The sequence below is a fragment of the Myxocyprinus asiaticus genome, chromosome 9, assembly GCF_019703515.2.
Source record: "Myxocyprinus asiaticus isolate MX2 ecotype Aquarium Trade chromosome 9, UBuf_Myxa_2, whole genome shotgun sequence".
In the NCBI taxonomy this organism is placed as follows: domain Eukaryota; kingdom Metazoa; phylum Chordata; class Actinopteri; order Cypriniformes; family Catostomidae; genus Myxocyprinus; species Myxocyprinus asiaticus.
This window is the reverse complement of record NC_059352.1, coordinates 40,499,551-40,525,522: the sequence shown is the minus strand read 5'-3', so window position 1 is coordinate 40,525,522 and position 25,972 is coordinate 40,499,551. Positions and strand designations below refer to the sequence as shown.

Sequence of the window (25,972 nt, the reverse complement as noted above, 5' to 3'; positions counted from 1 at the left end):
AGTCGTTTGATCTCATTTAACGTAACATGAGATCACATTAAACTCTAATGATGACGCATGAGAGCAGCACTGCAGCTCTCGCCTGACTGAGGAGAGGAAAAATTACACAGCTCACAGTCCAGATGCACTCTAAACTTTCCAAACAGCTTCAGGTGACGTAGATCACAAAGTATGAGGGAATTATAATGCAAAAATACAAAAAAAGTAAATACAGAAGCACTCTCGTTGTGGAATAAGTGTAGCTGGAGCAAAACTTGCGTGTCGAGAGTCTTTAAAGGAAACACCCCAGCGTTACATCTTAAATGCAGTTATATTTAATGCCTTATAGCTTTTTAAAGTTCAAATAATGCAGAAGCAGATTATGTAAATAACTACAAACAACAGTCAGCGCCTCTTCTATGAGTTGAGCGAAGTGTCCGGATCTAAGGGGGAGAGATTGAAACTGCACCCAGCTGAAGCACGCTCATCCCTCAAGCGCGCACGCTTAATGCAACTAAATTATAACACGATTGCTCGTGACTTATTGAATCATAATATGTGTGTCACTGTGTTTTTTATCGTGAAGAAAATTGGCTATACGCAGCTTTATTAATACGAGAGAGTTTGTTTTTTTGTGAGTTAAAGATGGATTGAAGTGAACAAAGGTGAGAGAGGGTAGTCTTCGCCCCATTACACACTGCAACAAAATACATTTTGTTTTGTCTTGTTTTCCAATATATATATCTAAAAATCCTTTAAAACAATGTACATTTTCTTTAGCAGCTATACTGCAGAAGAAAAAATTCTTATCTGAGAATGTTGAATGTTATTTTAAAATATCTAAAAATCCTTAAAAAAAAAAATAAATGCATTCACCTGAGAAGCAGCATACAAGATATTTAGACTTGCTTTTAGAGAATAGATCTTAAATATAGGTATATTTTGTCTTTACTGTACTCGCAGAAGTATAACCAAGTGAAAAATACAATTATATACAAAATACACTTATATTTAAGATACATTCTCTTAAAGCAAGTCTAAATATCTTATGTTGCTTCTCAAGTAAATGTATTTTGTTTTAAGGTTTTTAAGACAATTTTAAATGGAAAACAAGACAAAAACACTTGATGATAATTACATTTTTTGCAGTGAATTACTTTACTGAATTAAACTTAATAAAAAGTATTATTCTTTTTCCTTTAATTCAGTGAATGTCATTTAGAGGTATTTTTAAAAGATGATTTTGTCCTCTTTATTGTTAGTAAGCACGTTTAATACAATCTTTTAAGTTGGGGCACAAGCTGAATAATTGGTTAAGAGCTAATGATTAATCGTTGCAAAAATTGCCAAATAGTCGAATAATCATTTTAATAATCATTAGATTAATCGATTATCAAAATAATTGTTAGTTGCAGCCTGAGTTCACAGCAAACGTGTTGTTGCATCCATCTGTTTATTGATTTTCTATGTAAACATACGTTAGATGGACATCTTTGACTGTTGCACTGCACCTTGCACATGAGCGTCTTGTTTTTAAGATGCTGTGTTTGCTTAAAAGAACTACAGCAATCTTGAGATACCTGCATTTTGTTCCATTTGTTGCGCTGCATCTAGCTTTTTTTTAACGCAAGAACGCATTTGGTCTGAACGGCCCCTAAGGCAGAATCCAGATTAAAATGGAATCTCATAAGCGACTAATCAGGAATGCTCCACAAAGGCAGCAACTCTGCACACCACACACATACCATCTGTCACGTGAATTGCACAGGTGACTCGATTAACAATTGATGGCAATAGAGTTTGCAGTTAGCATGTTGCTAAGCTAACAGTTTGATGCTCTGATAAACATAAAAAAAACGTAAAACACACAAATATTAGGTGAACTTTTTTTAATCTGTACTTTTCTGTATTTAGTGTAGTATTCATAAACTTTAACTTTGAGTTGGTCCCATAATGGATTATTTTTTTCAGTGAGTTTGTTCTTTACAAAGGATACATTTGATACTGCCTGAGAAAATGGCAAAAGTGAAATAACTTAGAAGGCATCATAATTATGCTGCCTACATGCCAACGGCATTTGATGCCTTAAAATGCTGTCTAGGTAGGTAGCTTAGGTGTCAGAGTTGAGCTGGAGTGAAGGATTTGGGCCTGTCCCATCTTTACCTTCACCTCTCTTCTTCCCACTCGAACCTTTTCAGTAGCTCTACAGGCGCCTGACAAATCACACAAGTGGCTATTCTCATCTGCTCTAACAGTGTTTCTCGCCATTCCGCCCCCTCTTGCTCCTCTTTGCACTTTCTTTCCTGTCAGCTTCTCTCTCTTTCTCGGGAGGGAAGGAGGCTGATGCAAACGGGTGGGCTGCGGTGTAATCCAGGGCCTGGGAAGGTCTGTGGATCAGACTCCATGTTCCGTATCTTCTGTCCCTGGGCCTTGATGCCCCCCAACCCACCCGCCTGCCTGCAGTCCTTGGCAATGTCATCATTCCCTCATAAATCCCGACTGCATCCGCCCTGACCCCTGAGACTGGCTCCGCCCACACTACGGGTGATTGACAACTCACTGTAGACCCACTGATTCCAGTTAGTCCTCCTAGATTAGTTGCAGGGTCCCCTTATGTGTGTGTGTGTGTGTGTGTGTGTGTGTGTGTGTGTTTCCATACATGTGTGTGGGATTCCACATGGTTTCCATGGCTTAACCCACCTTTGTTTTAAAGAACAGGATCAAGAGTGCAATAGTAACGGTGTAATCCGACGCCTGTTTGCCACGAGAGTGCTGGGTAATCGTAATCGCCTTGAAATATTGTTACAGTTTTCGCCATGTGTTCGTCCTGCCACTTAGAGAATTCTCTGGAAGGCTGCCGGTACAGTAGAGGAGGCACAGACACAGAGATGGGCGGCAGGGAGGGCTGGTTTGTGTACGCAGATGTGGGCTGTTTTTTTAGACTGGTCTGTCTGAGGAGGTCACGGCTGAATTAGAGAATCATATTACAGGGGTGTGATGTACAGAGCAGAGGAGGAAACCTTGGTGTGCGTTTTAAGCTAAAATTAGGCAGATGGTTAGACAGGACTGGATTAAGCCTGGAGGACAGAGAGAGGGTGGAAGAAACAGTGTGAGAACAAGACAGAGAAGGACAACATTTAAAACAAAAATTGCCAAAGTAATTTTTAGTTCTCATTTAATTTTAAGTCAGAGACTAAAGTCCTCCCTCCAAACATATACACACACAAACACAACCTAGACACAAACTGCTTGACCAGTTTTTATGTAATTTTATGTTTTATGTGTAATTATGTGGAATGTCACTTAAAATGTCTGTGTCTGTTTTGGTAATTTTTGGTTGATTTTGATCTCTAGACTAGGGGTTTCAGCGACTAGTTGTCCAGTTGATTAGGTAAAACACCAGTTGATGCTTTGGGCCTGTGCCAACTAGTCGTGGATCACATGACCTCAGTTGCACTTGTTCTATAGATGAAGTTACTGTTGACAAACAAACACACCGCCACTTCCGGGCTTTAATCTCAAGGATTTTTCAACAAAAATATAAAGTATTTAAACAAGGAAGAATGTCAGATGTATTTGTCAATACAGTCAGTAGTGTAGGCATAGTGCATGGATGAAAATATAAATTGCTGTGGGGATGTTGTGACTGTGCAAAAGAAAACAACCAAGTTTCAAAGTCTAACATAGAACACACAGCTCGCTCTGGAGCAGTCCGAAGCCACGTTTTTAAAGGGCCCAGAGATTTCCGGTCCAGGTGTATGCGATGAATCAATTTGGGCGGAGCAATTAATCTCGAGTGCACTGAGGACACCCTTACATTACATTTACTTTGTCATTTAGCAGATGCTTGTATCCAAAGCGACTTGCAAATGAGGAACATGGCAAGCAATTTGTCATACAAAGTTCAACAACATCTGCAGGGGCCTGGGTAGCTCAGCGAGTATTGACGTTGACTACCACCCCTGGAGTCGTGAATTCGAATCCAGGGCGTGCTGAGTGACTCCAGCCAGGTCTCCTAAGCAACCAAATTGGTCCAGTTGCTAGGGAGGGTAGAGTCACATGGGGTAATCTCATCGTGGTCGCTATAATGTGTGGTTCTCCCTCTCGGTGGGGCGCGTGGTGAGTTGTGCATGGTGTCTCCGTGGTAACGTGCTCAACAAGCCACGTGATAAGATGCGCGGATTGACGTTCTCAGAGACAACTGAGATTCGTCCTCCGCCATCCGAATTGAGGCGAGTCACTACGCCACCATGAGGACTTTAGAGCGCATTGGGTATTGGGCATTCCAAATTGGGAAGAAAAAAATAAATAAATAAACAACATCTACAGTGTTGTACTGCCAAGCTCTCAAGGTGGCTGGAGTAGAATAGGTGCTAGCACAGAAGATTGGATTTTTTTTGGTGTACAGTAAGTGCAAATTAAGTTCAGTAGTAAATGCAATTAGTGTGGATTGTTTAAGTGCTCGTGGAACAGATATGTTTTTAGCTGATTCTTGAATGTTGAGATGGTATCAGCAGATCGTGTGGATGTTGGAAGCTCATTCCACCACAGTGGAACAGAGAAAGTGAAAGATTGTGAAATTGACTTTGAGCCTCTATGTGATGGGACCGCCAGGCGCCACTTGGCTCAAGATGGCGCCGAGTATGGCTGCTGCGTTGCGAGCTCCGACACAACACTGTAGTGTTTTGTTTGTTTTGTTTACAATTCTTATGTTTTTTGTACTGGATGTTGTCTGCCTTATTGTCTATGACAGACACTTTTGGACATTGGTTCAGCAATTACACACCGCAAACTGGACTTCAAATTCCTCAATGCCGATCCGCTGTTTACAAAAACGCCAGCGGAGTCCTTTGTCTGGGCTGCCCAGCCGCGGAAACACATAAGGAAAATGGGAAACAGAGCCGGCGTTCTCAGAGTAAGACGCCGCGCAAATCGACCCCTGCTACCCACTATTCTTCTGGCAATGTTCAGTCTCTGGATAACAAGCTCTGCGAGCTGAAAGCGCGGATCTCTTTCCAACGAGAGACGAGGGACTGCTGCATTATCTGCCTTACAGAAACTTGGATATCTGCTGAGATTCCAGATTCAGCCACTGAACCCGCGGGGTTCTCAGTGCACCGAGTGGACAGAGCGAAAGACCTCTCAGGTAAAAGCAGAGGTGGAGGTGTATGTTTTATGAACAACAAATCCTGGTGTGATCAGAGGAACGTACATTCTATCAAGTCTTTCTGCTCTCCTGATCTGGAATTTCTCATGCTTCTGTGTCGACCATTCTGGCTACCGAGGGAATTCACAGTGGCCATTATCACTGCTGTGTACATCCCACCACAAGCCGACACAGACCGGGCACTCAAGGAACTGTACAGGATTATACGCAAGCAGGAAACCTAGCACCCTGAGGCCGTGTTCATTGTGACCAGGGAATTTAATAAAGCCAGTATCAAATCAGTCGCACCAAAATACCACCAACATATTAGTTTTAACACATGAGGGGACCGGGTTTTGGACCATTGCTACTCTCCCTTCCGGGGTGGCTACAAATCCCTCCTTCGCCCACCATTTGGCAAATCAGACCACTCTTCCATTCTGCTTCTGCCCGCTTACAGGCAGAAACTGAAACAGGAAGCACCCACCCTCAGAACGATCCAGTGTTGGTCGGACCAATCAGAATCTATGCTACAAGACTGTTTTGATCACGCAGACTGGGAGATGTTCTGGTCCACCTCTGATGACGACATCGAGCTTTACGCTGATAGCATAACATGTTTCATCAGTGCGTAGAGGACGTCATTCCGACCAGAACAATACGGATCTATCCGAACCAGAAACCTTGGATTAATAGCGATGTTCGCGCGGCTCTTGATGCACGGACCTCCGTTTTAATTCCGGGAATGCGGAGGAGCATAAACAAGCCAGTTATGCCCTCCGAAAAACATCAGATCAGCAAAACGCCAGTACAGGAGCAAGATTGAAGGACAGTTTAACACCACCAACTCTAGAAGCATGTGGCAGGGAATTAACATCATCACGGACTTTAATGGGAATAAAAACTCCGCCGCAAACACCGCTGCCTCTCTCCTGGATGAGCTAAATACTTTTTATGCTCGTTTTGAGGGAAATAACACCGCCCTCGCAGAGAGAGCACTCACGGCCGAAGCTACAGAAGTTAGTTCACTCTCCGTCTCTGTAGCGGATGTAACCTGATCCTTCCGACAGGTGAATATCCGCAAAGCCGCGGGTCCAGAAGGCATTCCGGGCCGCGTCATCAGAGCGTGCGCGAACCAGCTGGCTGGTGTTTTTAAGGACATTTTCAACCTTTTCCTCTCTTTGTCTGTAGTCCCCACATGCTTTAAAACGTCCACCATTGTGCCTGTTCCAAAGCAATCCAAAATAACTTACTTAAATGACTGGCGTCCTGTTGCTCTGACCCCCATCATCAGCAAATGCTTTGAGAGACTAATCAGAGATTACATCTGCTCTGTGCTGCCTCCCTCACTTGACCCATTGCAGTTTGCTTACCAAAACAACCACTCCACTGATGATGCCATTGCATCTACAATACACATTGCTCTCTCCCACCTGGAAAAAAAGAACACTTATGTGAGAATGCTGTTTGTAGACTACAGCTCAGCATTCAACACCATATTTCCCTCCAAGCTTGATGAGAAATTCCGGGCTCTGGGCTTAAACAGCTCGCTGTGCAGCTGGATCCTGGACTTCCTGTCAAGCAGATGCCAGGTGGTTAGAATAGGCAGCAACATCTCCTCATCTGACCCTCAACACTGGAGCCCCGCAGGGCTATGTTCTAAGCCCACTCCTGTATTCCTTGTACACACATGACTGTGTGGCAACACACAGCTCCAATGCCATCATTAAGTTTGCTGATGATACAATGGTGGTAGGTCTGATCACTGACAATGATGAAACAGCCTACAGAGAGGAGGTGCACACTCTGACACACTGGTGTCAGGAGCACAACATCTCCCTCAACGTCAGTAAGACAAAGGAGCTTGTGGTGGACTTCAGGAGAAGAGATGGAGAACACAGTCCCATCACCATCAATGGAGCAGCAGTGGAGAGAGTCAGCAGCTTCAAGTTCCTGGGTGTCCACATCACTGAGGAACTCACATGGTCCATCCACACTGAAGCTGTTGTGAAGAAGGCTCATCAGCACCTCTTCTTCCTTAGACGGCTGAGGAAGTTTGGAATGAACCGCCACATCCTCATACGGTTCTACACCTGCACTGTAGAGAGCATCCTGACTGGCTGCATCTCCGCCTGGTACGGCAATAGCACCGCCCACAACCGCATAGCACTGCAAAGGGTGGTGCGAACTGCCAGACACATCATCGGAGGTGAGCTTCCCTCCCTCCAGGACATATATACCAGGCGGTTTGTGAAAAAAGCTCGGAGGATCATCAGAGACTCCAGCCACCCGAGCCATGGGCTGTTCTCACTGCTACCATCGGGCAGGTGGTATCGCAGCATCAGGACCCGCACCAGCCGACTTCATGACAGCTTCTTCCCCCAAGCAATCAGACTTTTGAACTCTTGATCTCCCACGATCAAAATACATCAGCACTGCACTTTATTACTCTTATATCTCACACCGGACTGTCATAAATTATATTATTATTATATTATATTCTCTCTTAACAACTTACTATCAACCGACAGCCTGAATGTCAATACAGTACAATACAACCTACTGTACATTCTATATATACTATGTATACTTTTTTTATTGTATAATGTGTATTCTATATTGTGTGTATTGTATACTGTACATTGTATGTTATTATTTGTATATTGTATTGTGTGTAATTATGTGTATATTAGATTTTAAACTGTGTTGTAAATCTGATGTTTATTGTAAATTGTCTCATCACTGTCACGACTACTATGTTGCTCGGAACTGCACCCAAGAATTTCACACACTATTGCACTTGTGTATATGGTTGTGTGACAATAAAAGTGATTTGATTTGACGTGTTCATAGATCGCAGAGAGCAAGTTGGAGCATAGACCTGGAGAAGTGAATTAAAGTAAGATGGTGCAGTTCCATTGGCTGTCCTGAAGACCAGAGTCAAAGCCTTGAATTTGATGCGGGCAGCTACAGGTAGCCAATGAAGTGAAATCAAGAGTGGGGTGATGATTGAAGACCAGATGGGCTGCTGCATTCTGGACCATCTGCAGTGGCTTAATTGTGTAAGCTTGGAGGCCAGCCAACAAAGCGTTACAGTAGTCCAATCTTGAAATGACCAGAGCTTGGACCAGGAGCTGTGCAGCATATTCAGACAGAAAAGGTCTGGTTTTCCTGATGTTGTAGGGCACGAATCTGCAAGACCGGCGGTTGATGAGATGTGGGTGGTAAAATTAAGCTGGTCATCTATCACCACTCCCAGGTTCCGAGCCAATCTTGTTCTTTTCTGGACAACTATTCAATGATGTACTACAATCACATGATAATAAAGCGCATAAAAAGTAACCAACAAAAAGAACTCTCGATTTTACTTTATTTTGTCATTTAATTTAATAGAGCAAACATGATGTTTCAAGCAGAATTCTGTTATATTAGTGGAATACCTGTATTAACTATGTCTAACTGGATTAACTGTGTATGCACTTTGTTCTTCTTACATTTTTCCTATCAAACTGTTATTTCCTTTTCAAAACCACACATAACAGCCAAAGTTTAAAAAATTGCCTTAACGCAGTGGTTGATTAACAGGTGAGTAGGTAGTGATTCGAATGGATAAGCATTTACACTACAAGCCCAATGTGGTCACATACGCTTTTTGAGAAATGGACAAATCTCAAAACGTTTTGGACCCTGCCTTTAGCGTTGTAATATCAGGTGTAAAAGAGGCCTTTGTTTAGTGGGACTGACAACATCAACACATCACCCCAAAGTCTCTCTCTCTCTCTCCCTCTGTCTTTCTCACTGTCTCTTTAGCTGAAAATGAATCTCTAATTTCACAGTTATCATCATAACCTCACAATGAATAATGTACAGTTATTCAAAGAGCCAATCTTTAACTTATTAATTGCTGCCTTTTCTCATTCACACTCTCTCTACCCGCTCCCTGTCTCTTTTTACTCTCCTTCTTTCACACGTTTATTTGAAACGCCACTTCTATCACCCTTTCCATGTAGAAATATGATGACTCTTGTGTTATTGCACTGACACGCTGATTTTACTCCCTTTTGAATGTTTAAATCATCCCTTGAGCTAGACACTGTCAAACACACACTCTGTCTCACACTACACACACACACGTTACTATGGGGAGAGTGGTGCAGAACCGCACGCCTGTCTCGCCAATCATGGTTGTTTTCTTAGCTGATGTTTTTTTTGCAGTGATCAATAGAAGGTATTTCTGCTCTGTCCGATCTGAAACAGGAGATGGATTTTCTCATCAGGTTTATGCTTTTGTCAATGTAAACACACACACACACACACACACACACACACACACACACACACAGGAGGACAGGATGTGTGTTCCTCTTTTTTGCGGAGCTGTAAATCATGTTTATGATGGTAATACAGCTATAGATCAGTGTGTGTTGATGGAAGGAAAACTGAAGTGATGAATTTGTACGTAGGGTAATTATGTTTCTGTTTTGTGTGTATGTAATGTGAAAGTATGTGTGTGTGTATGCTTGCAAGTATGTTTGAGTGCATCTCTTCAGTCACTAAATTTTGTTGGAAGTTGAAACATGTGTAACATGCTGTGTGTGTGTGTGTGTGTGTGTGTGTGTGTGTGTGTGTGTGTGTGTGTGTGTGTGTGTGTGAGAGAGAGAGAGAGAGAGAGAATTTGTGTGGATTTGCAAAATGTGTTGTGTGGATGTTAATGGAGATGGCACAGGGACATTGAGCATTTCACACAAACACACACACACACTTAAACACACACAGCTCCCTCTGTAATGGAGTGTCTAAATATATCCGGTTTTTGCTGGATCCGCTGCCTCCGGAGTGAATAAGAAATGGGCTTTAGTGAAGGACAGAATATCTTTCTCACATGCACACACACAAATTCACATGCCTCCTTTCTTGTCTTTCAATCTAACAATGTGTCTACACTGCAAGCAAGTGACAAGATGTGACAAAATTAGATCAGTAGTTACAAAAACTAGTTTTGTCACGCTGCATTGCTTGCTCTTAGTGTAAATGGGGTGTAAGACACCTGCACACACACTTATTCAAGCACAAACATACTCTCACTGTCTCTTACACACACACATTGAGACTGCTGTAGCAAGCTAAACATCTAATGATCCACAATGGTCCCACTGGGATATTGTGGAGGTCAGAGAATGGCGATGAATCTGGTGAGACTCTTTACGCTCCTGGACGAACAAATCAGCTTGCACGTCTCATTGACGGTCAGCCTGCCTAGTATCTTTGTGTCAAACTCATGTTTTGTAACAAAGGTCACGCAGTCTTGAAATAAAGAGGAAAACGGCTCCAAATTAACATTTGTTTGCAGATTTCTGATATTTATATAGATTTACTCTCTCTCTCTCTCTCTCTCTATATATATATATATATATATATATATATATATATATTAGAGCTGTCAAAATTAACGCGTTAATAAGGTGTTAACTCAATATTCCTTTAACGGCATTATTTTTTTAACGCACGTCCTTATATGACCCTTTTAATAAACTATGAAAGCAGATGGTGAGAGACATTATGCTGAGACCTGTGCCAAGCATTTTATCAATGTAGCAAAGCAAGGGAACATTTAGAATGAAGTATGCACACAAAAAACACAGTTAGTGCTTGTAACATGACTGCAGCGGCCATTTGAACACCTGCCTTGCACTGCGCACCAGAGTTTAAGTGCTGGCCAACGTATCCAGGAATAATAAAGTTTCCCGGATGAATTGGAAAATATCTGCTCATTTCTAAGCATGCACATTTGAAGCCCTGTTAATTCTGGTATTACACTAAATTATTTCGAATTCTGCTCGTAATATCATGTTTGTGCTCAGATTAAATGCAAGTATAATTAAGAGAAACAGTGCGCGTTTTTAAGCACTTTTTCTTCTTTTACTTTTTGTGCTATATCATGCAATAATGCACTGACATAGGCCTAATGATTAATGTGCCATTATACCAGAGTCTCTCCCGCTAAATCCAAACACAAGTGGTCAAAAAAAGGAGCATAATATGACCAGTTATAACGGTGATGTGTCTCGCTTGTCCCCTTCTGATTGAATCACCCCAACGGGGGCGAGCCATTATTTTATGTTGTTTGTTTACATATTATAATGAATTAGTTTGTGCATGAATTTCAGAATCTACTCACCTGTTAATCAACCGATGCTTTAAAGGAAGAGTTTTAAACTGGCATGCGAGACGGGAATAATGCAGGCTGCTTTTGAACTTCGCAAACTGTAGGGAAAGACCTACATGGCAGCGCAAATTATTTTTTTTATTTGATGGACATTTCCAGCTGTTAAAACACCATAAAAGGAAGCAAATATGTCCTGTCATAATACACATACAACTATATATATATATATATATATATATATGTATATATATATATTATTTTACCCAAATTGTAAAATAATAAATAACTAATCCTCTCCACAAATGTCATCAAAAATGTTCAACCCTCAAAGTCAGTCATTTGTGGAGCATCCTTTACCCTTAATAGCATCAAATAAATGTTTCAGGTAAGTGTTCTCTTGCTATTTTTGTTTATTTTTTATTTTTTTTATACATATTTTGAATGGTGCTGTTTTCATTTTACGTTGTACTCTGTTGGTAGGGTAGGTTGTGTTTAATTGACTGAAAAACAATAAATACATCAGAATGAAGCATATTTTGTCCACTCATGAGATATTTCAATGAATCGCGATTAACTACAAGAAAACATGCAATTAATCATGATTACAAATTGTAATCATTTAACAGCTCTAATATCAGAATCAGAATCGGCTTTATTGCCAAGAATGCTTACACATACGAGGAATTTGTCTTGGTGACAGGAGCTTCCAGTGTACAACAATACAAAAACAATACAAAAACATAAGCAAGACATAGATAATAATACAAAATAAAAAATAGTTATACACACACAGACACATTTAATTTTTTTAAATGTAAGTTTAGTGTCATAAGCAAAAATGTATTTCTATGCAAAAAACGCATTTAAAAATAAGCTGTCACAAAAGATAATAGAGGAGATTATTTCATTACACAAGAAAAGACCATGGCTAAAAGTACATTTCCAAGGCACTTCGATTTCCAATAGACAAAGTTGGCAGCACCATTCATAAATTTTTTAAATATGGTACAAAAGCAACCTTCTTGTGTATGGAAAAAACCAAAACTTCACAAAGGGAAATGTTGACTTGAATATTCAAGAAGGAATTTGGAAAGACCTGAGGAGTCCTGGAAGAAGGTTTTATGGATGTATGACACTAAACTGAAAATGAGTTTTAGACCAATGGGTCAGCAGTACGTCTGGAGTAAGAAAGGCAAGGTGATTGCAAGTACGACACCATCCCCAGAGTCAAGCTTGGAGGTGGGTCAGTCATGTTATGGAGGTGGGTCAGTCATGATATGGAGGTGTTTTGCGGCTGCAGGAAACGGCTATCCTGACTATGTGACTGATGCCATGGATTCTTTCAGGTATCAGGCCATTTTGGCAAAAATGTGATGCCTTCAGTGTGTAAATTGAAGCTTGTGATCACCTGGACTTTCCAGCAAGACAATAACACCAAGGATACATCCAAGTTGTCCAAAATCTGGTTCAGGGAAGGGTCGTGGAATGTCCTTGAATGGCCCTTTCGGTCCATCATTAAAATCCAATTGAAAATCTTTGTTGGAATTTCAAGGAAGCAGTGGCAGCACAGAAACCAAAGAATGGCAATGAGCTGGAAGCTTTTGCTCATGAGAAATGTGTAAAAATTCCAATAGAGAGGTGTCCGAAGCCTGAGAACACTTACCTGAAACATCTATTTGCTGTTATTAAGGGTAAAGGATGCTCCACAAATGATCGACTTTGAGGGTTGAATATTTTTGACATGACATTTGTGGAGAGAATTTTTAATTTTTAAATTTAGGTAAACTTAACTCTTTGTTCTCAATCACTCAAATGTGGATTAAAAACTTACTTTGACTGTTTACTGAGGTTTTAGTTGATGCATTTTAATTCAAATCACCAGAACATATTGCTGGTCAGGGGGGTTGAATAATTTTGATTGCAAATGTATATTTGGAAAGTATTCAGATCCCTTCGTTTTTTTCACATTTTATGTTGCAGCCTTATGCTAAAATGCTTTAAATAATTTGTATTATTTCAATCTACACTCCATACCCCATTATGACAAAGCAAAAACCAGATTTTTGATAATTTTGCAAATTTATGAAATGTATAAGGCTGCATCATAACAAAATGTGAAAAAAATGAAGGGGTCTGAATACTTTTTGAATGCACTATGTGTGTATATGCATATGTATGTATGTGTGTGTGTGTATGTATATATATATATATAACTGTTGTGTGTCAAATAAATCAAAACTTTTTGTCCATTTTTGACACTTGAAAAAACATGGAAGCTGGATAGGGAATTGGGGCCAGATTTGCCCTTAATTGACCGATTCCCCAATGAAAGACTCTTATGAGCAGGTTCTTTTGAATCTACAGTGTGAAACATACAGCTTAATCAGTGTAACCTGATAACCGAACAAGTGACTCTGAGGCAGTTCTTTTGAATATACAGTACACTGCAAAACATACAGCGCTTCCTACCGAACAAATAACTTTAATCAGCCCATTCTTTTTAGTAAATCAAAAACTTACTGAATCACAAGTCATTCATTTCATCATGTCTGACTTAAATTAAACAAGAATTCAGAGTAATTATTGGATAGATGTTGATATGAAAATGACTACGTTTACAAGGACACCAGAAAGCGGCTTATTGCGAGAAAGCGGGTTATTGCGAGAAAGCATTTACATACACTGTATAAGCTTTATCCACAGCAACGAAATTTACCTGTGATGCTTGAGTAAATAACAAACATGGCATCCGAGGGAAGACTTTGCTGTTTTATTCTGTTGCTTCACTTTGTTTCCAGATATTCCAGAGTTGTTGATGTGTTTGTTTAACTTTGCATTGCGACCTGCAGTGGAATTGTGCTTCAATTGTGGGGTTTCCCTTTTACTTAAAACTCCAGGATTCCTGCGCATGTACACGAACGTGCGGGACAGTCGATATTTTACATTAGTGCATATAAATGGGTATAGTTTATGGTGTGTGCTTTTCCCACTGTACTCTGATAAATGAATTCTTTCCGCTGTGTAGACTTGTTGGGTTCCATCCTATGACGTTTGTTAGGTGTGTTAAACCGCTTTCTCTTTATTGCATAAAGAAATCGGCATTCTCGTTTACATGACCTTTTAGAGTGCCGCTTTCTGCAAAAACTTTCTGGAATAATTCATTTTCTCAAGTGCATGTAAACTTGGTTAATGTGTAGTTAGAGATACACATGATGTGTTTTGTTGTAATTAATGGTATTTATAAAAATGGATGAAGGAATAAAATAATTTAATTTCTTATTTGCTAGAATCTGTTCTTTTAAAATATTAAATGTTGACTGCTGAGAAAAAACTACTTTCTGTGTGTTGAATGGATCTATCCTGGGTGGATGTGTGGGCATGACCAGCAGATCCTGTTGTGTGTGTGTGTCAGCACCAGCCGGCCTAAAGGAATGTGTGTGTGATACTCTCCAGTTGACTTTAAGTGCGGAGATCATGAGATCAGGACAAAAGCATTCACATGGAGCCTCCATCCACCATTTCATGCGTCAAGAAAGAGCTGTGCTCACGAAGTTGCAAAACAGACACACACTTAAAGTTTGGGGTGAGAAGAGGACATGATGTGCCCTTGTTGGACAGAGAAACTTGCATGTGCTTGTGTCTATCAGGTCTCACTTTGCATTGTTTGTGTGGCATTGTTGGGGCAGATGATCCGCTCGGTATATCTGCTGATCTGTGTTGCTGTGGAAGCAGATCTTGTAACTTCTCATTGGACCACAGAACAGCTCATGGATGAGAGGCCGATGTATCCCAGCATGCAGCTTTCTACCATCTGTCACGAGCCCTTTGTTTGGGTGTGGGTTGAGCTGCTGGTCTCTGGTTACTCGTAACAAAAAAAGACATACACCCTCACAAATTATTTTTTTCTTTTGCAGTTTTGCGTAGTACAAGAGTGGCGTTTGTCACTGTGGAATGGGGGTATTGACATGATCAGTGATACTGGTCGGTTTGGCTCAAGATGGGAGAAACTCGGGTGCACAGAGCCATGGAGAAAAATTTGCAGCTTTTAGCTCTCAGAAATCAATTTTATCAGTTCGACCCTTCCACCCTGCTTTTCTTAAAGAGCTCTAGATTATTCATCCCTGTTGCAGGGCACACACACACACATGTAAAATTGAATACCCTCTCACTCACGGATGAGACGCCGGAAGAAAGCAAGGTGAATCCCACACCTCTTTGTAAAAGCCACCGCCCACATATCATATCTCCTCGCCAGTCACAATCTGACCCTCCCCTCCCTTATTTAGAGACTGGTGTTTCTAACACGCCGCTGCACAAGCTCTCTCTCTCTCTCTCTCTCTCTCTCTCCATGCATCCTGGGACACTGACGATGGTGTAAATGCCAGTGTCACCAAGCAACCGTGTCTTGCGACAGGCAAAGCCATCTCACGCTTCAGGAGAGCTGCTCCAGCCAATAGCATAGTAGTGCTGCGGCCAATCAATGAGTCACAAGGGCTGGGGGAGATGGATGTATTTGGACACTCGTTAACTTGAATCTCACACTCTGCATTTATTCCTTTTCAGATGATTTGTGTATGCTTGTAAAATAGAATTCTGCATCTTGATGCTGGTGTTCATGTGTTCTTACATTACGCTGCCTGTAAGAATGAGCATGTATGCTGCCTGATATAACATGGAATTGGCTGCAATATAAGGTCAAAGGTCGCTGTTCTCCTATCGCAGGTCACCGGGAAGGTGGCAGGCCTGCGGGCACATCAGTGGGTGTGCGTTGAGCGTGTGCTGGTTGTAGAAAATTGAGGCTTCGTGTCGGTGTGGTTGCTGGTGCGCTCTGATTAGCACTGATCCATGCTGATGACTCTGTTGGCAGATTAGTATGGCTAGCATTGGCCATCTGTTACCACGGGCCATAACAAGTGAGAAGTGTGGGTCATGTACACACACACATAGTTACTTAGCTATATAAATGGGGACATACCATAGACTTGAATTAATTTTATATAAAGCTAATTATAATTAATATAGACTATCCCTAATCCAATCTCTAAACCTAAGGAGAACTTGTATATAACTTTATAAAGTTATGTATAGAGCTGTTGTTAATCATGCCCCCTGACCTGTACATAAAGCCTTGCTGTTTTTGCGTTCTGCAGTCAGCAGGGGGCAGTCAGCGCAGCCTCAGCTTGGGGCTATATCATAGACATTGAAAAGAGTGTGCCTCGTCAAAACATAGAGAGCAGGGAGCACAAAATTAAGGAGTCTTTCACAGAAGGCTCATTTTCTGTTCAAAGACAGCTGTACAGAGCACGATAGAATGCAGGGATCTTGAGAAATGCATTTTTCAAAGTTTGAACCTACTTTTAACTTGACACAGCACCCTGAAACACAGTGTTTATTGTGTGAGACGTTGAAACGCGACACAACCAACAAGAGACGCCCCAAAAGCATTCGTCTAACGCAGGTGTACATAGACAAACATTTAAATAGCACAGATGGAATGCATCCTGTGTGAGATTAGCTAACTCAGTTGAAAATGGATTGCTGTTTAGAGTAGGAGTAATAATAGCTTTATGTTTAATGAAATGGAAACAATATATTGACTTCTAAAGCCACTTTTTGTTTTGTCGAATAAATGCTTTACTCATCTGCCACAGTAATGTAATGTATTTGAACTATTATATTTATTTTATATATTTTTTATTATTTTGGGGGCCTTTCTCAACAAGTATTAATATATGTGATTAATTCAATTAATTAATCAGCACATCATGTAAATAATTTGATTAAAAACTTTAATCGATTGATAGCCCTAGTCATTTACTTTGTTTGAATTGCTTTTACAAATGAAGATGTCCCTGGATGTCCCCAAAGGGAGGATTTGTCAAATTTAGCTCACTTTCGTCTCACACTATAGCCAAGTATTTATATAGCTCACAGGTGAAGCGAATAATGTTGATCATCTCCTAACAAGGCCACAAGTCATGGTCTGGGTAGATTAGATAAGTGAACAATCAGTTCTCGTAGTCATCGTGTTGAATGCAGGAGAAATAGGCAGGAGTAAAGACTTGAAGCAACTTTGACAAGGGCCAAATTGTTATAGCCAGATGACTGGGTCAGAGCATCTCTGAAACGGCAAGGCTTGTGGGGTGCTCCCAGTCAGCAGTGGTGAGTACCAACCGACAGTGGTCAGAGGAGGCACAAACCACAAACAGGGCCTTGGGTGCTCAAGGCTCATCGATGTGCGGGCAGTGAAGGCTATCCCGTCTAGTCCGAACTGACAAAGTTTTTAATGAAGGTTACGGGAGGAATGTGTCACAAGTGTGATGCTCTGGGTAATGTTCTGCTGGGAAATCTTGGGTCTGGCCATTCATGTGGATGTCAATTTGACACGTACCCCCTACCTAAACATCATTGCAGATCAGGTACACCCCTTCATGGCAATGGTATTCTCTGATGGCAGTGACCTCTTTCAGCAGGATAATGTGCCCTGCCACACTGCACACATTGTTCGGGAATGATTTGAGGAACATGATGAAGAGTTCAAGGTGTTGCCCTGGCCTCCAAATTCACCAGATCTCATTCCGATTGAGCATCTGTGGGATGTGCTGGACCAACAAGTCCGATCCACGGCATCTTCACCTTGCATCTCACAGGACTTAAAGGATCTGCTGCTAATGTCTTAATGCCAGATACCACAGGACACCTTCAGGGGTCTTGTAGAGTCCATGCCTCGGTAGGTCGGCGCTGTTTTGGCGGCACTCGGAGAACCAACAGCATATTATGCAGGTGGTCATAATGTTTTGGCTCATCAGTGTACATACACTCCACCCTATGCCCTGCCTCTCTCTCTCTGTTTTCATTTTGCTCACACACTCAAAAACACACTCACACAATTACTTACACACTCTTCCAAACACAGCAACCTCAGCAGTATATTTCACTGCCTCAGGAGTGTATGATTGATTTTGAGGTTAAATTAAATAACACACAGCTCTATGTAGTGTCTCTCTCTGGAAGGATTTCACTTTCGTGAGAATCAAGTCCTTTGATGGGAGAGCTAGAGGTGTTGTCCATATTGCACGGACTAAATGTATCCCACAAAGCATTAGCATATGATTCACTCATTCGCGGGATCTGGGACCTGCTGTTTTTCCCGCAATCTCATTGGCTGCGTGCACCAAGGCAAATTAATTACGCAGCTCACGGAGATTACGATGACTGCCTTCCAGTGCCACAGTGGAAGATGGCTAATTAGCTATAAAATCAGACTAATTCTGATGCCAAATCTGTTTTAATTTCTGATAATTAAGTCAGGATTGGATCCTTTAATACTCTGGCATACCATTATTGTGGTAATCACGGTTGTTGTTATGAATTATTTTGAGGCCCTCGCCTGTTACTGTTTATGTTTAAGGTAATCAGGCTAAGTGACTAGCTGAAGAGAGGCAGACAACTGCAATACTTCCCTCTTCTCTCTCTCTCTCATGTGAAACGCATGGTTTTACATTCTAGAAAATTAAATCTCTCCTCAGCATCTTTGTGCCATTAGACCTTTTTCACAGTCGAGAATGTATGTCTGTGGAAGAAGAGGTTGGATGGACAACAACAATATTTTTTTCCCCCACACTAAGCTTTGTTCCTGTTTGTGTCTTTAGGTACTTGGCTATAGTTTGGGAAAATATTTGATAACCTCCATTTGGGGACATCTGGAAAAACGATTCTTAAATCAAACGAATCTTTTTCTTTTGGTATAAATGTTTTTAAGGTATGTCTTTAGTTTGTACATACTTAGCAATACTTCCTCAAAGGTAACAGTGATTCATAAAAAAAAAAAAATAATTATAATAATAATTCTGAAAATGCAATACATTTTTTGAGGAGTATGGTAAGGGTTTGGTTTTTGTGTTGTAATTATAATAAGCTTTATATACTGAAAGAATAATAGAGGTCTATGGGATGTCCTCATTAGACTGCTACGTAAACATGAGTTTGTTTGTATGTGTTAAATGTAAAAAGGTAGCAACGCTTAATAGGAGAATTTAATTGAACCAGCATGTTTCAGCATACAGGCCTTTATCAAGTAGAAAGTGTCTGTTTGTGTGTTAGCAAGAACTTCACCTAGAACATGACATGCGCTGTTTCTACCTTGAATTCTGAAGGATATGTGTAAAAACTACTATTTATAGGTATGTGTTTGAGTAAAATTAAAATTTTAGTTTTATTCTATAAAGTACTGACAACATTTCTCCCAAATTCCAAATAAAAATATTGTAATTTAGAGCATTTATTTGCAGAAAATGACAACTGGTCAAAATAACAAAAAAGATGCCGTGTATTCAGACCTCGAATAATGCAAAGAAAACAAGTTCATATTCATTTTTAAACAACACAATACTAATGTTTTAACTTGGGAAGAGTTTAGAAATCAATATTTGGTGAAATAACCCTGCTTTCCAATCACAGCTTTAATGCGTCTTGGCATGCTCTCCACCAGTTTTTGGGTGACTTTATGCCACTCCTGGTGCAAAAATTCAAGCAACACGGCTTTGTTTTGATGGTTTGTGACCATCCATCTTCCTCTTGATCACGTTCCAGAGGTTTTCAATGGGGTTCAGGTCTGGAGATTCGGCTGGCCATGACAGGGTCTTGATCTGGTGCTCCTCCATCCACACCTTGATTGTTCTAGCTGTGTGGAATGGAGCATTGTCCTGCTGGAAAAACCAATCCACAGAGTTGGGGAACATTGTCAGAGCAGAAGGAAGCAAGTTTTCTTCCAGGGTAACCTTGTACGTGGCTTGATTCATGCGTCCTTCACAAAGACGAATCTGCTCAGTTCCAGCCTTGCTGAATCACCCCCCCCAAATTTCACAGTGGGTACGAGACACTATGGCTTGTAGGCCTCTCTAGGTCTCCGTCTAACCATTAGATTACAAGGTGTTGGGCAAAGCTGAAAATTGGACTCATCAGAGTTAATGACCTTACTCCAGTCCTCTACCAATCCTTATGGTCCAATCCTTATGGTCTTTTTCAAACCTCAGCCTGGCTCTTCTTTGCTTCTCATTGATGAAGGGCTTTTTTCTAACTTTGCACGAATTCAGCCCTGCCCCTAGGAGCCTGTTTCGAACCGTCCTCGCCGTGCAGTTCACCCCAGCTGCCATTTGCCATTCTTTTTGTAAGTCACTTGATGTCATCCTATGGTTGTTGAATGACATTTGAATGAGTTGGCAGTGATCCTGGTCAGTGGAGAGTCATTTTCGCCCTCTGCCGGTCAGTAGCTCTGTTGTCCCCATTGTCTGCTGCTTGACCTTGTTCTTATGAACCGCCATTTTTGAAATTTTAAAGATGGAAGCAACCTGACACTCACTGTATCCCTCTGCCAGTAAAGCCAGAATTGAACCCTTCTTTTCCTCACTGAAAACTTTTCTTTTCAACTCTTTTGGCATGGTCAATTGTTATTTTTTATTCCAATTATTTTGAAGTACTACTAGCACTGTTTTTGCCATCAAGCTGGTCCTATTGCAAGAGGACAGTGATTATCACAGCAGTGATTTTTTTTACTTTTCCTCATTAAATAAAATGTACCTAATCAGTACCTAATTAAGTAGAATGAGGTGTGCTTGTGTTAGAATTCAACAGACACTGGAATGGAATGGCTGCCATACATGTTGAGATGTTGATATAAGAAAATTTTGGAGTGGTCTCTTAATTATTTCCAGAGCTGTATAAATCATCCTTTGTTTTCTGTGAAGCAGTGCTTTGCAGGTTATTTAGGGTAGAATTTCAAACTTGCACTCATTTAGAGGAACCTGCCATGAACTTGAGCTGGCAGGGTCATGACCTGGTGACCTCTGACCTTTGGAAGCAGTGTACAAGAGAGGATAAAATAGTTAGAAATCTGAGATGGAGGGATGATCTTAAAGACAAGGGAGAGAATGACAGGTGCAGAGAAAGGGGGGGGGTATAACAACCACATTGGCAGATTGTGGCCTCTGCCACTGATTACTCCAAAATGCAGACACATTCTTTGTGTGAAAGTGTGTGTGTTGTACTAGTTGGTCCCTCAGCATTGCTCTTGGGCAAGGGCTGTTGGTTGATATTCTGTAAATGTTTCCATCTCTGAGATCTAATCAGAGTGTGTGTGTTTGTGTATGTGTGATTGTGTGTGTAGCAAAGAGACACAGGAAGGAGAGCAGCTCACGGAACAGGCCACGAGTGTTTATATATATTGACAGAATAACAATCTGTGTGTTTCGCCATGTGCCGCATGCTTTCATCAGAATCTTGCAATAAGATTTGTATTTGAGCCAAGCTGAATATTTCCAAACTTTAAAAATGCTCATCATATACGGTTCATGAGTTGGATTCTTTTCATAAAGATTTTTATACTCAAATCACATGCAGACAGCAGCTAATCGTATTTTCATGAAGTATGTGTGGAATTGCGTTTGGTGAGAGAATAAGAAACTCGGGAATGCTTGTGGGTTTGTGTGTGTATGTTGGCTGCATGCTCACTCGTTCATGCGTCTGTCTTTAATATGCATCTCTCCAAACTGTGAAATCTCCACAGAAACAGTTAAAGGCATAATTTGCCTGTTAAGCACATCAAGTGTGAGAAGGCTTGTTTTATGTTGTGTAAAAATGGCTGTGAATAGTCTTGTAAATCAGTGCACTGCTCACTTTGTGTGCGTGAAAGTGTGTGAATGTGTTTAAGCCTGTGTCAGTCTCTTGTCTGTACTCTTGAAGGGGGTCTCGACAGTGAATGAATGGTTAACGTGACAAGCCGAAAAACCCTCTGCCCAAACGGGACTTTAATGTGTAGTCTTGTAGAAATATGCTCACGGGGTTGGTACATCTTGTGAGCAGACATGTGTATGTGAGTGTGTGTGTGAAGGAAACTGACTGGTGTTAAATAGAAATATTGTTCATGGCAAGTGAGATGTGAAAGGAAGAGTGGCAGGCCGTATGCGTGTGTGTGTGAATTTGTGTGTGTTTTTGAGCACGCTCTAATTATCGATTGGATTGTGGTTGACAGATATGGAGTCTGTAGAAAGGCTGGCCTCGCCTTCCTCCACCCAGGCCTCCGTCCACGCCACCACCTCTGCATCGTCAACTTCATCTTCCTCCTCATCCACAGCAGCCTCCAATGACAAGAGCAGCCTAAACCACGGAGCCACAGCGTCGCTCAGCACATGCGGTAAGAAAACATATACACACGCACTCTTTCATATCCTGATGCAAGGGTTGCTTATAGTTACAGACTGAAAAGTGCTCAGTCAAAACTGAAGCACAATCATACACACCAGCACATTGCACGCTTTGAACACATCTCCCAGTTTAGGCTGTGGGGTTGGCAGCAGATTGGAGACCGATGTCATCAGGGACCTCTGTTCCTGTCTGATGAAGCATAATTTTTTCCTCTCTGAGTGACCTCTGATAAAGCACACATTTTTTCAACTGTTTTAGTCTTGTCTGATAGGGCACAAGTGTTTGGTGTCTCTCTGAAGTCTAGACTTTTAAAGGAATAGTTCAAATAGGTCAATAAAATTCTGTCATCATTTACTCACCCTCATGTCGATGCAAACCCGTACTAAAGGAACATTCCGTTCCAAGTTAATACAAGTTAAGCTCAATTGAGGGACTTACAGTGGAAGTGAATGGGGCCAATCCGTAAATGTTAAAATACTCACTGTTTCAAAAGTATAGCCACAAGACATAAAATTGCTTACTAACCTTTTCTGTGTAAAGTTATAGCCAATTTTACAACTTTGTTGCCATTGACGATGTAATGTCATAATGACGATGTGATGTTTTAATACTAAAACAACTGTAAAAATGACGATTTAGACAACTTTGCAGCTCAAATAATAACTTATTGTTATTGCATTTTCAAATTAGTTTTTAAAACCTTTTTCAGATTTGCTATAAATTTCCATTTAGTTTTAGTCAGTTTCATTAATGGTTTTGCTAGTTACAGTTTAGTTATTTTGTGGACACATTTCTATTTCGTTTTTATTTACACTTCCAGAGTTACCCAAAAATGAAGCAGTCAGTCGGGTGTTGCGAAGCGTGGTGCGAGCTGCAAGGCGATCGTTCGGGTCCTTGAATAACATATAACGTGTGAGGATGTGCAGCCGTTGGAGTTTCTGGTGCCTCCCTAGGGTAAGATGGTGCCCCCCTAGGGAGCTGGTGCCTTACGCAGTCTGTATAATATGAATATAGGGAGCGGCGTCTCTGGTGCACGATGATTACAAAACGATAATTTATTTTGTATCATTGTTTTTCGAATTCAGTTTGTTTTTCAATAACTGTTGTTTGTTTTAAGTTTTAGTTTTTCATTTACTTTGCAATATTTCTTTTCAGTTTATGAAAATGTTTTTAAATCATTAGTAGACTGGACTATTTATCTTCAATCTCCTATTATCTGTCATGCAGATAATAAAAACATTTCTATTCTTGTTCTTCTAGATCTAAATGCTGCATTCAATACAATTGACCATGAGATACTTCTTAACTGACTTGAATGTTTGATTGGACTCTCTGGAACTGCGCTGAAATGGTTTAATAAGTTATTTTGTTAGCCTTGGTGAACATGTCTCTGACAAGTGTGATTTTTTTTTTTTTTTTTTTTTTTTTTTCATGGTATTCCTCAGGTTTCAATTCTTGGTCCGCTACTACTCTCCCTGTATATGCTTCCGATTGGAGAAATTGTTTGTGACTATGGTGTAAACTTTCAATGTTATGCGGATGACACCCAGTTATAAATATCTGTAGTGCCAGATGACAAGGAGGCCCTAAATCCTTTGATAAATTGCCTCTCTAACATTGTAGAGTGGATGAGTGGCAATTTTCTTATTAAATAAAGAAAAAACAGAAGTTCTTATAATTGGTACAGATGCATAGAGAGAAGAAATCTTAAGAAGGCTTGGAAATCTGGCTCTACAGATTAAGCCTGAAGTAAAAAACCTGGGTGTTATCATCGACTCTGAACTGAATTTTAAAAGTCACATCAGTGATGTTACAATGATAGCTTTTATCATTTAAGAAACATTGCAAGAGTCAGACCCTACCTTTCTCTGGAAGATGCTAAGAAACGGACTTTTCACGCTTAGATTACTGTAATGCACTTTATTCTGGTTTGCCAAAAAAAATAAAAATTGATTGGCTGCAACTCGTTCAAAATTTAGCAGCAAGAATTTTAACCAAAACCAGGAAAAGATTACATATTACACCAGTTTTAGCATCTTGCACTGGCTGCCTGTAAAGCTGAAGATGGACTTTAAAATTATTTTATTTGTTTTTAAAGCCCTAAATAGTCTAGCACCTTCATATCTTTCAGACTGCTTGTCAGTGTATGTTCTAAACCGCCCACTTAGATTGCTTAACGCTGGCTTGCTAAATGTGCCACAAATAAATTGCAAAAAGTATTGCGAGGCAGCTTTTTGTAGCTATGCACCGAAGATTTGGAACATACTCCCACCACATATTAGACAAGAAACCTCTGTTGATAATTTCAAGAAGCAGCTAAAAATGTATCTTTATGGCCTTGCTTTTAATTAATTCACCCTCTGATATTTTTTTGTTTTTGTTGGTTTTTAAATTTCACACTTGGTATTACTATCACCAGATGTTTTTATTACCAGAAATTCTCTTTTAATCTCTCTGTTTTTATTAGTCTTTTTGGTTTGAATACCCTTTTCTTGTAAAGCACTTCGAGCTGCATTTTATTTTATGAAAGGTGCTATATAAATAAAGTGTATTATTGTATTATAATTATTAAGAGTTGAGACCCATAAAGATGTCTTTATATTCTTCAGACTCGAGTTATACAAATGCAGGTATCTCAGGGGCCTGGGTAGCTCATCAAGTAAAGACGCTGACTACCAACCCTGGAGTCGCGAGTTTGAATCCAGGGCGTACTGAGTGACTCCAGCCAGGTCTCCTAAGCAACCAAATTGGCCCAGTTGTTAGGGAGGGTAGAGTCACATGGGGTAACCTCCTTGTGGTCACCATAATGTGTGGTTCTCACTCTCGCGTGGTGAGTTGTGCGTGGATGCTGCGGAGAATAGCGTGAAGCCTCCATATGCGCCATGTCTCCACGGTAACACGCTCAGTAAGCCACGTAATAAGATGCGCGGATTGACGGTCTCAGACGCGGAGGCAACTGAGATTCGTCCTCCACCACCCGGATTGAGGCGAGTCACTACGCCACCACGAGGACTTAGAGTGCATTGGGAATTGGGCATTCCAAATTGGGGAGAAAAGGGGAGAAAAAACAAAAACAAATGCAGGCATCTACTGACCTCCTCACACATGTGCTCTTTACGTGCACATCCACTGTTGTTGTTGCTATATTTGTTGCTACATTTTTAACCATTTTGTCTGAAGTATACTTTGGGCTTAACTGTCAAATATCATTTAGTTGAGATGTGGTGCATCAAGATGCTTCATGCCAGGTTTGGGTTCTGGCAGGATGCATCTTGATGCACCATATTTGAATGAAACGCAAGCGCAAATAAGATTTGAGAGTTGCAGAAGAGGGGAAGATTTTCAGCAAATACAAACTGCAGTTTCATCCAGTTCCTCACACATGTGTTCGTATGGCTTCATAAGACTTAAAATATAGCACAAAAGCCATTTTTGAAGCTAGACCACCCCCAGTCCCTATCATGAAAAAGACCACTCTG

General features: G+C 40.7%; 1 protein-coding gene across 31 annotated transcripts in view; it reads left to right on the top strand.

Moving 5' to 3' along the window:
* Positions 1 to 25,972, top strand: part of LOC127445815 (bromodomain adjacent to zinc finger domain protein 2B-like) — a 122,225-nt gene that overhangs the window by 39,767 nt on the left and 56,486 nt on the right. For all 31 annotated transcript variants that reach the window (XM_051706177.1, XM_051706174.1, XM_051706200.1 and 28 more), the window contains exon 3: positions 22,321 to 22,482. In XM_051706177.1, coding sequence (XP_051562137.1) covers positions 22,323 to 22,482 — 160 coding nt within the window. In that variant the 5' untranslated portion in view covers positions 22,321 to 22,322. The remainder of the gene's footprint in view (positions 1 to 22,320; positions 22,483 to 25,972) is intronic.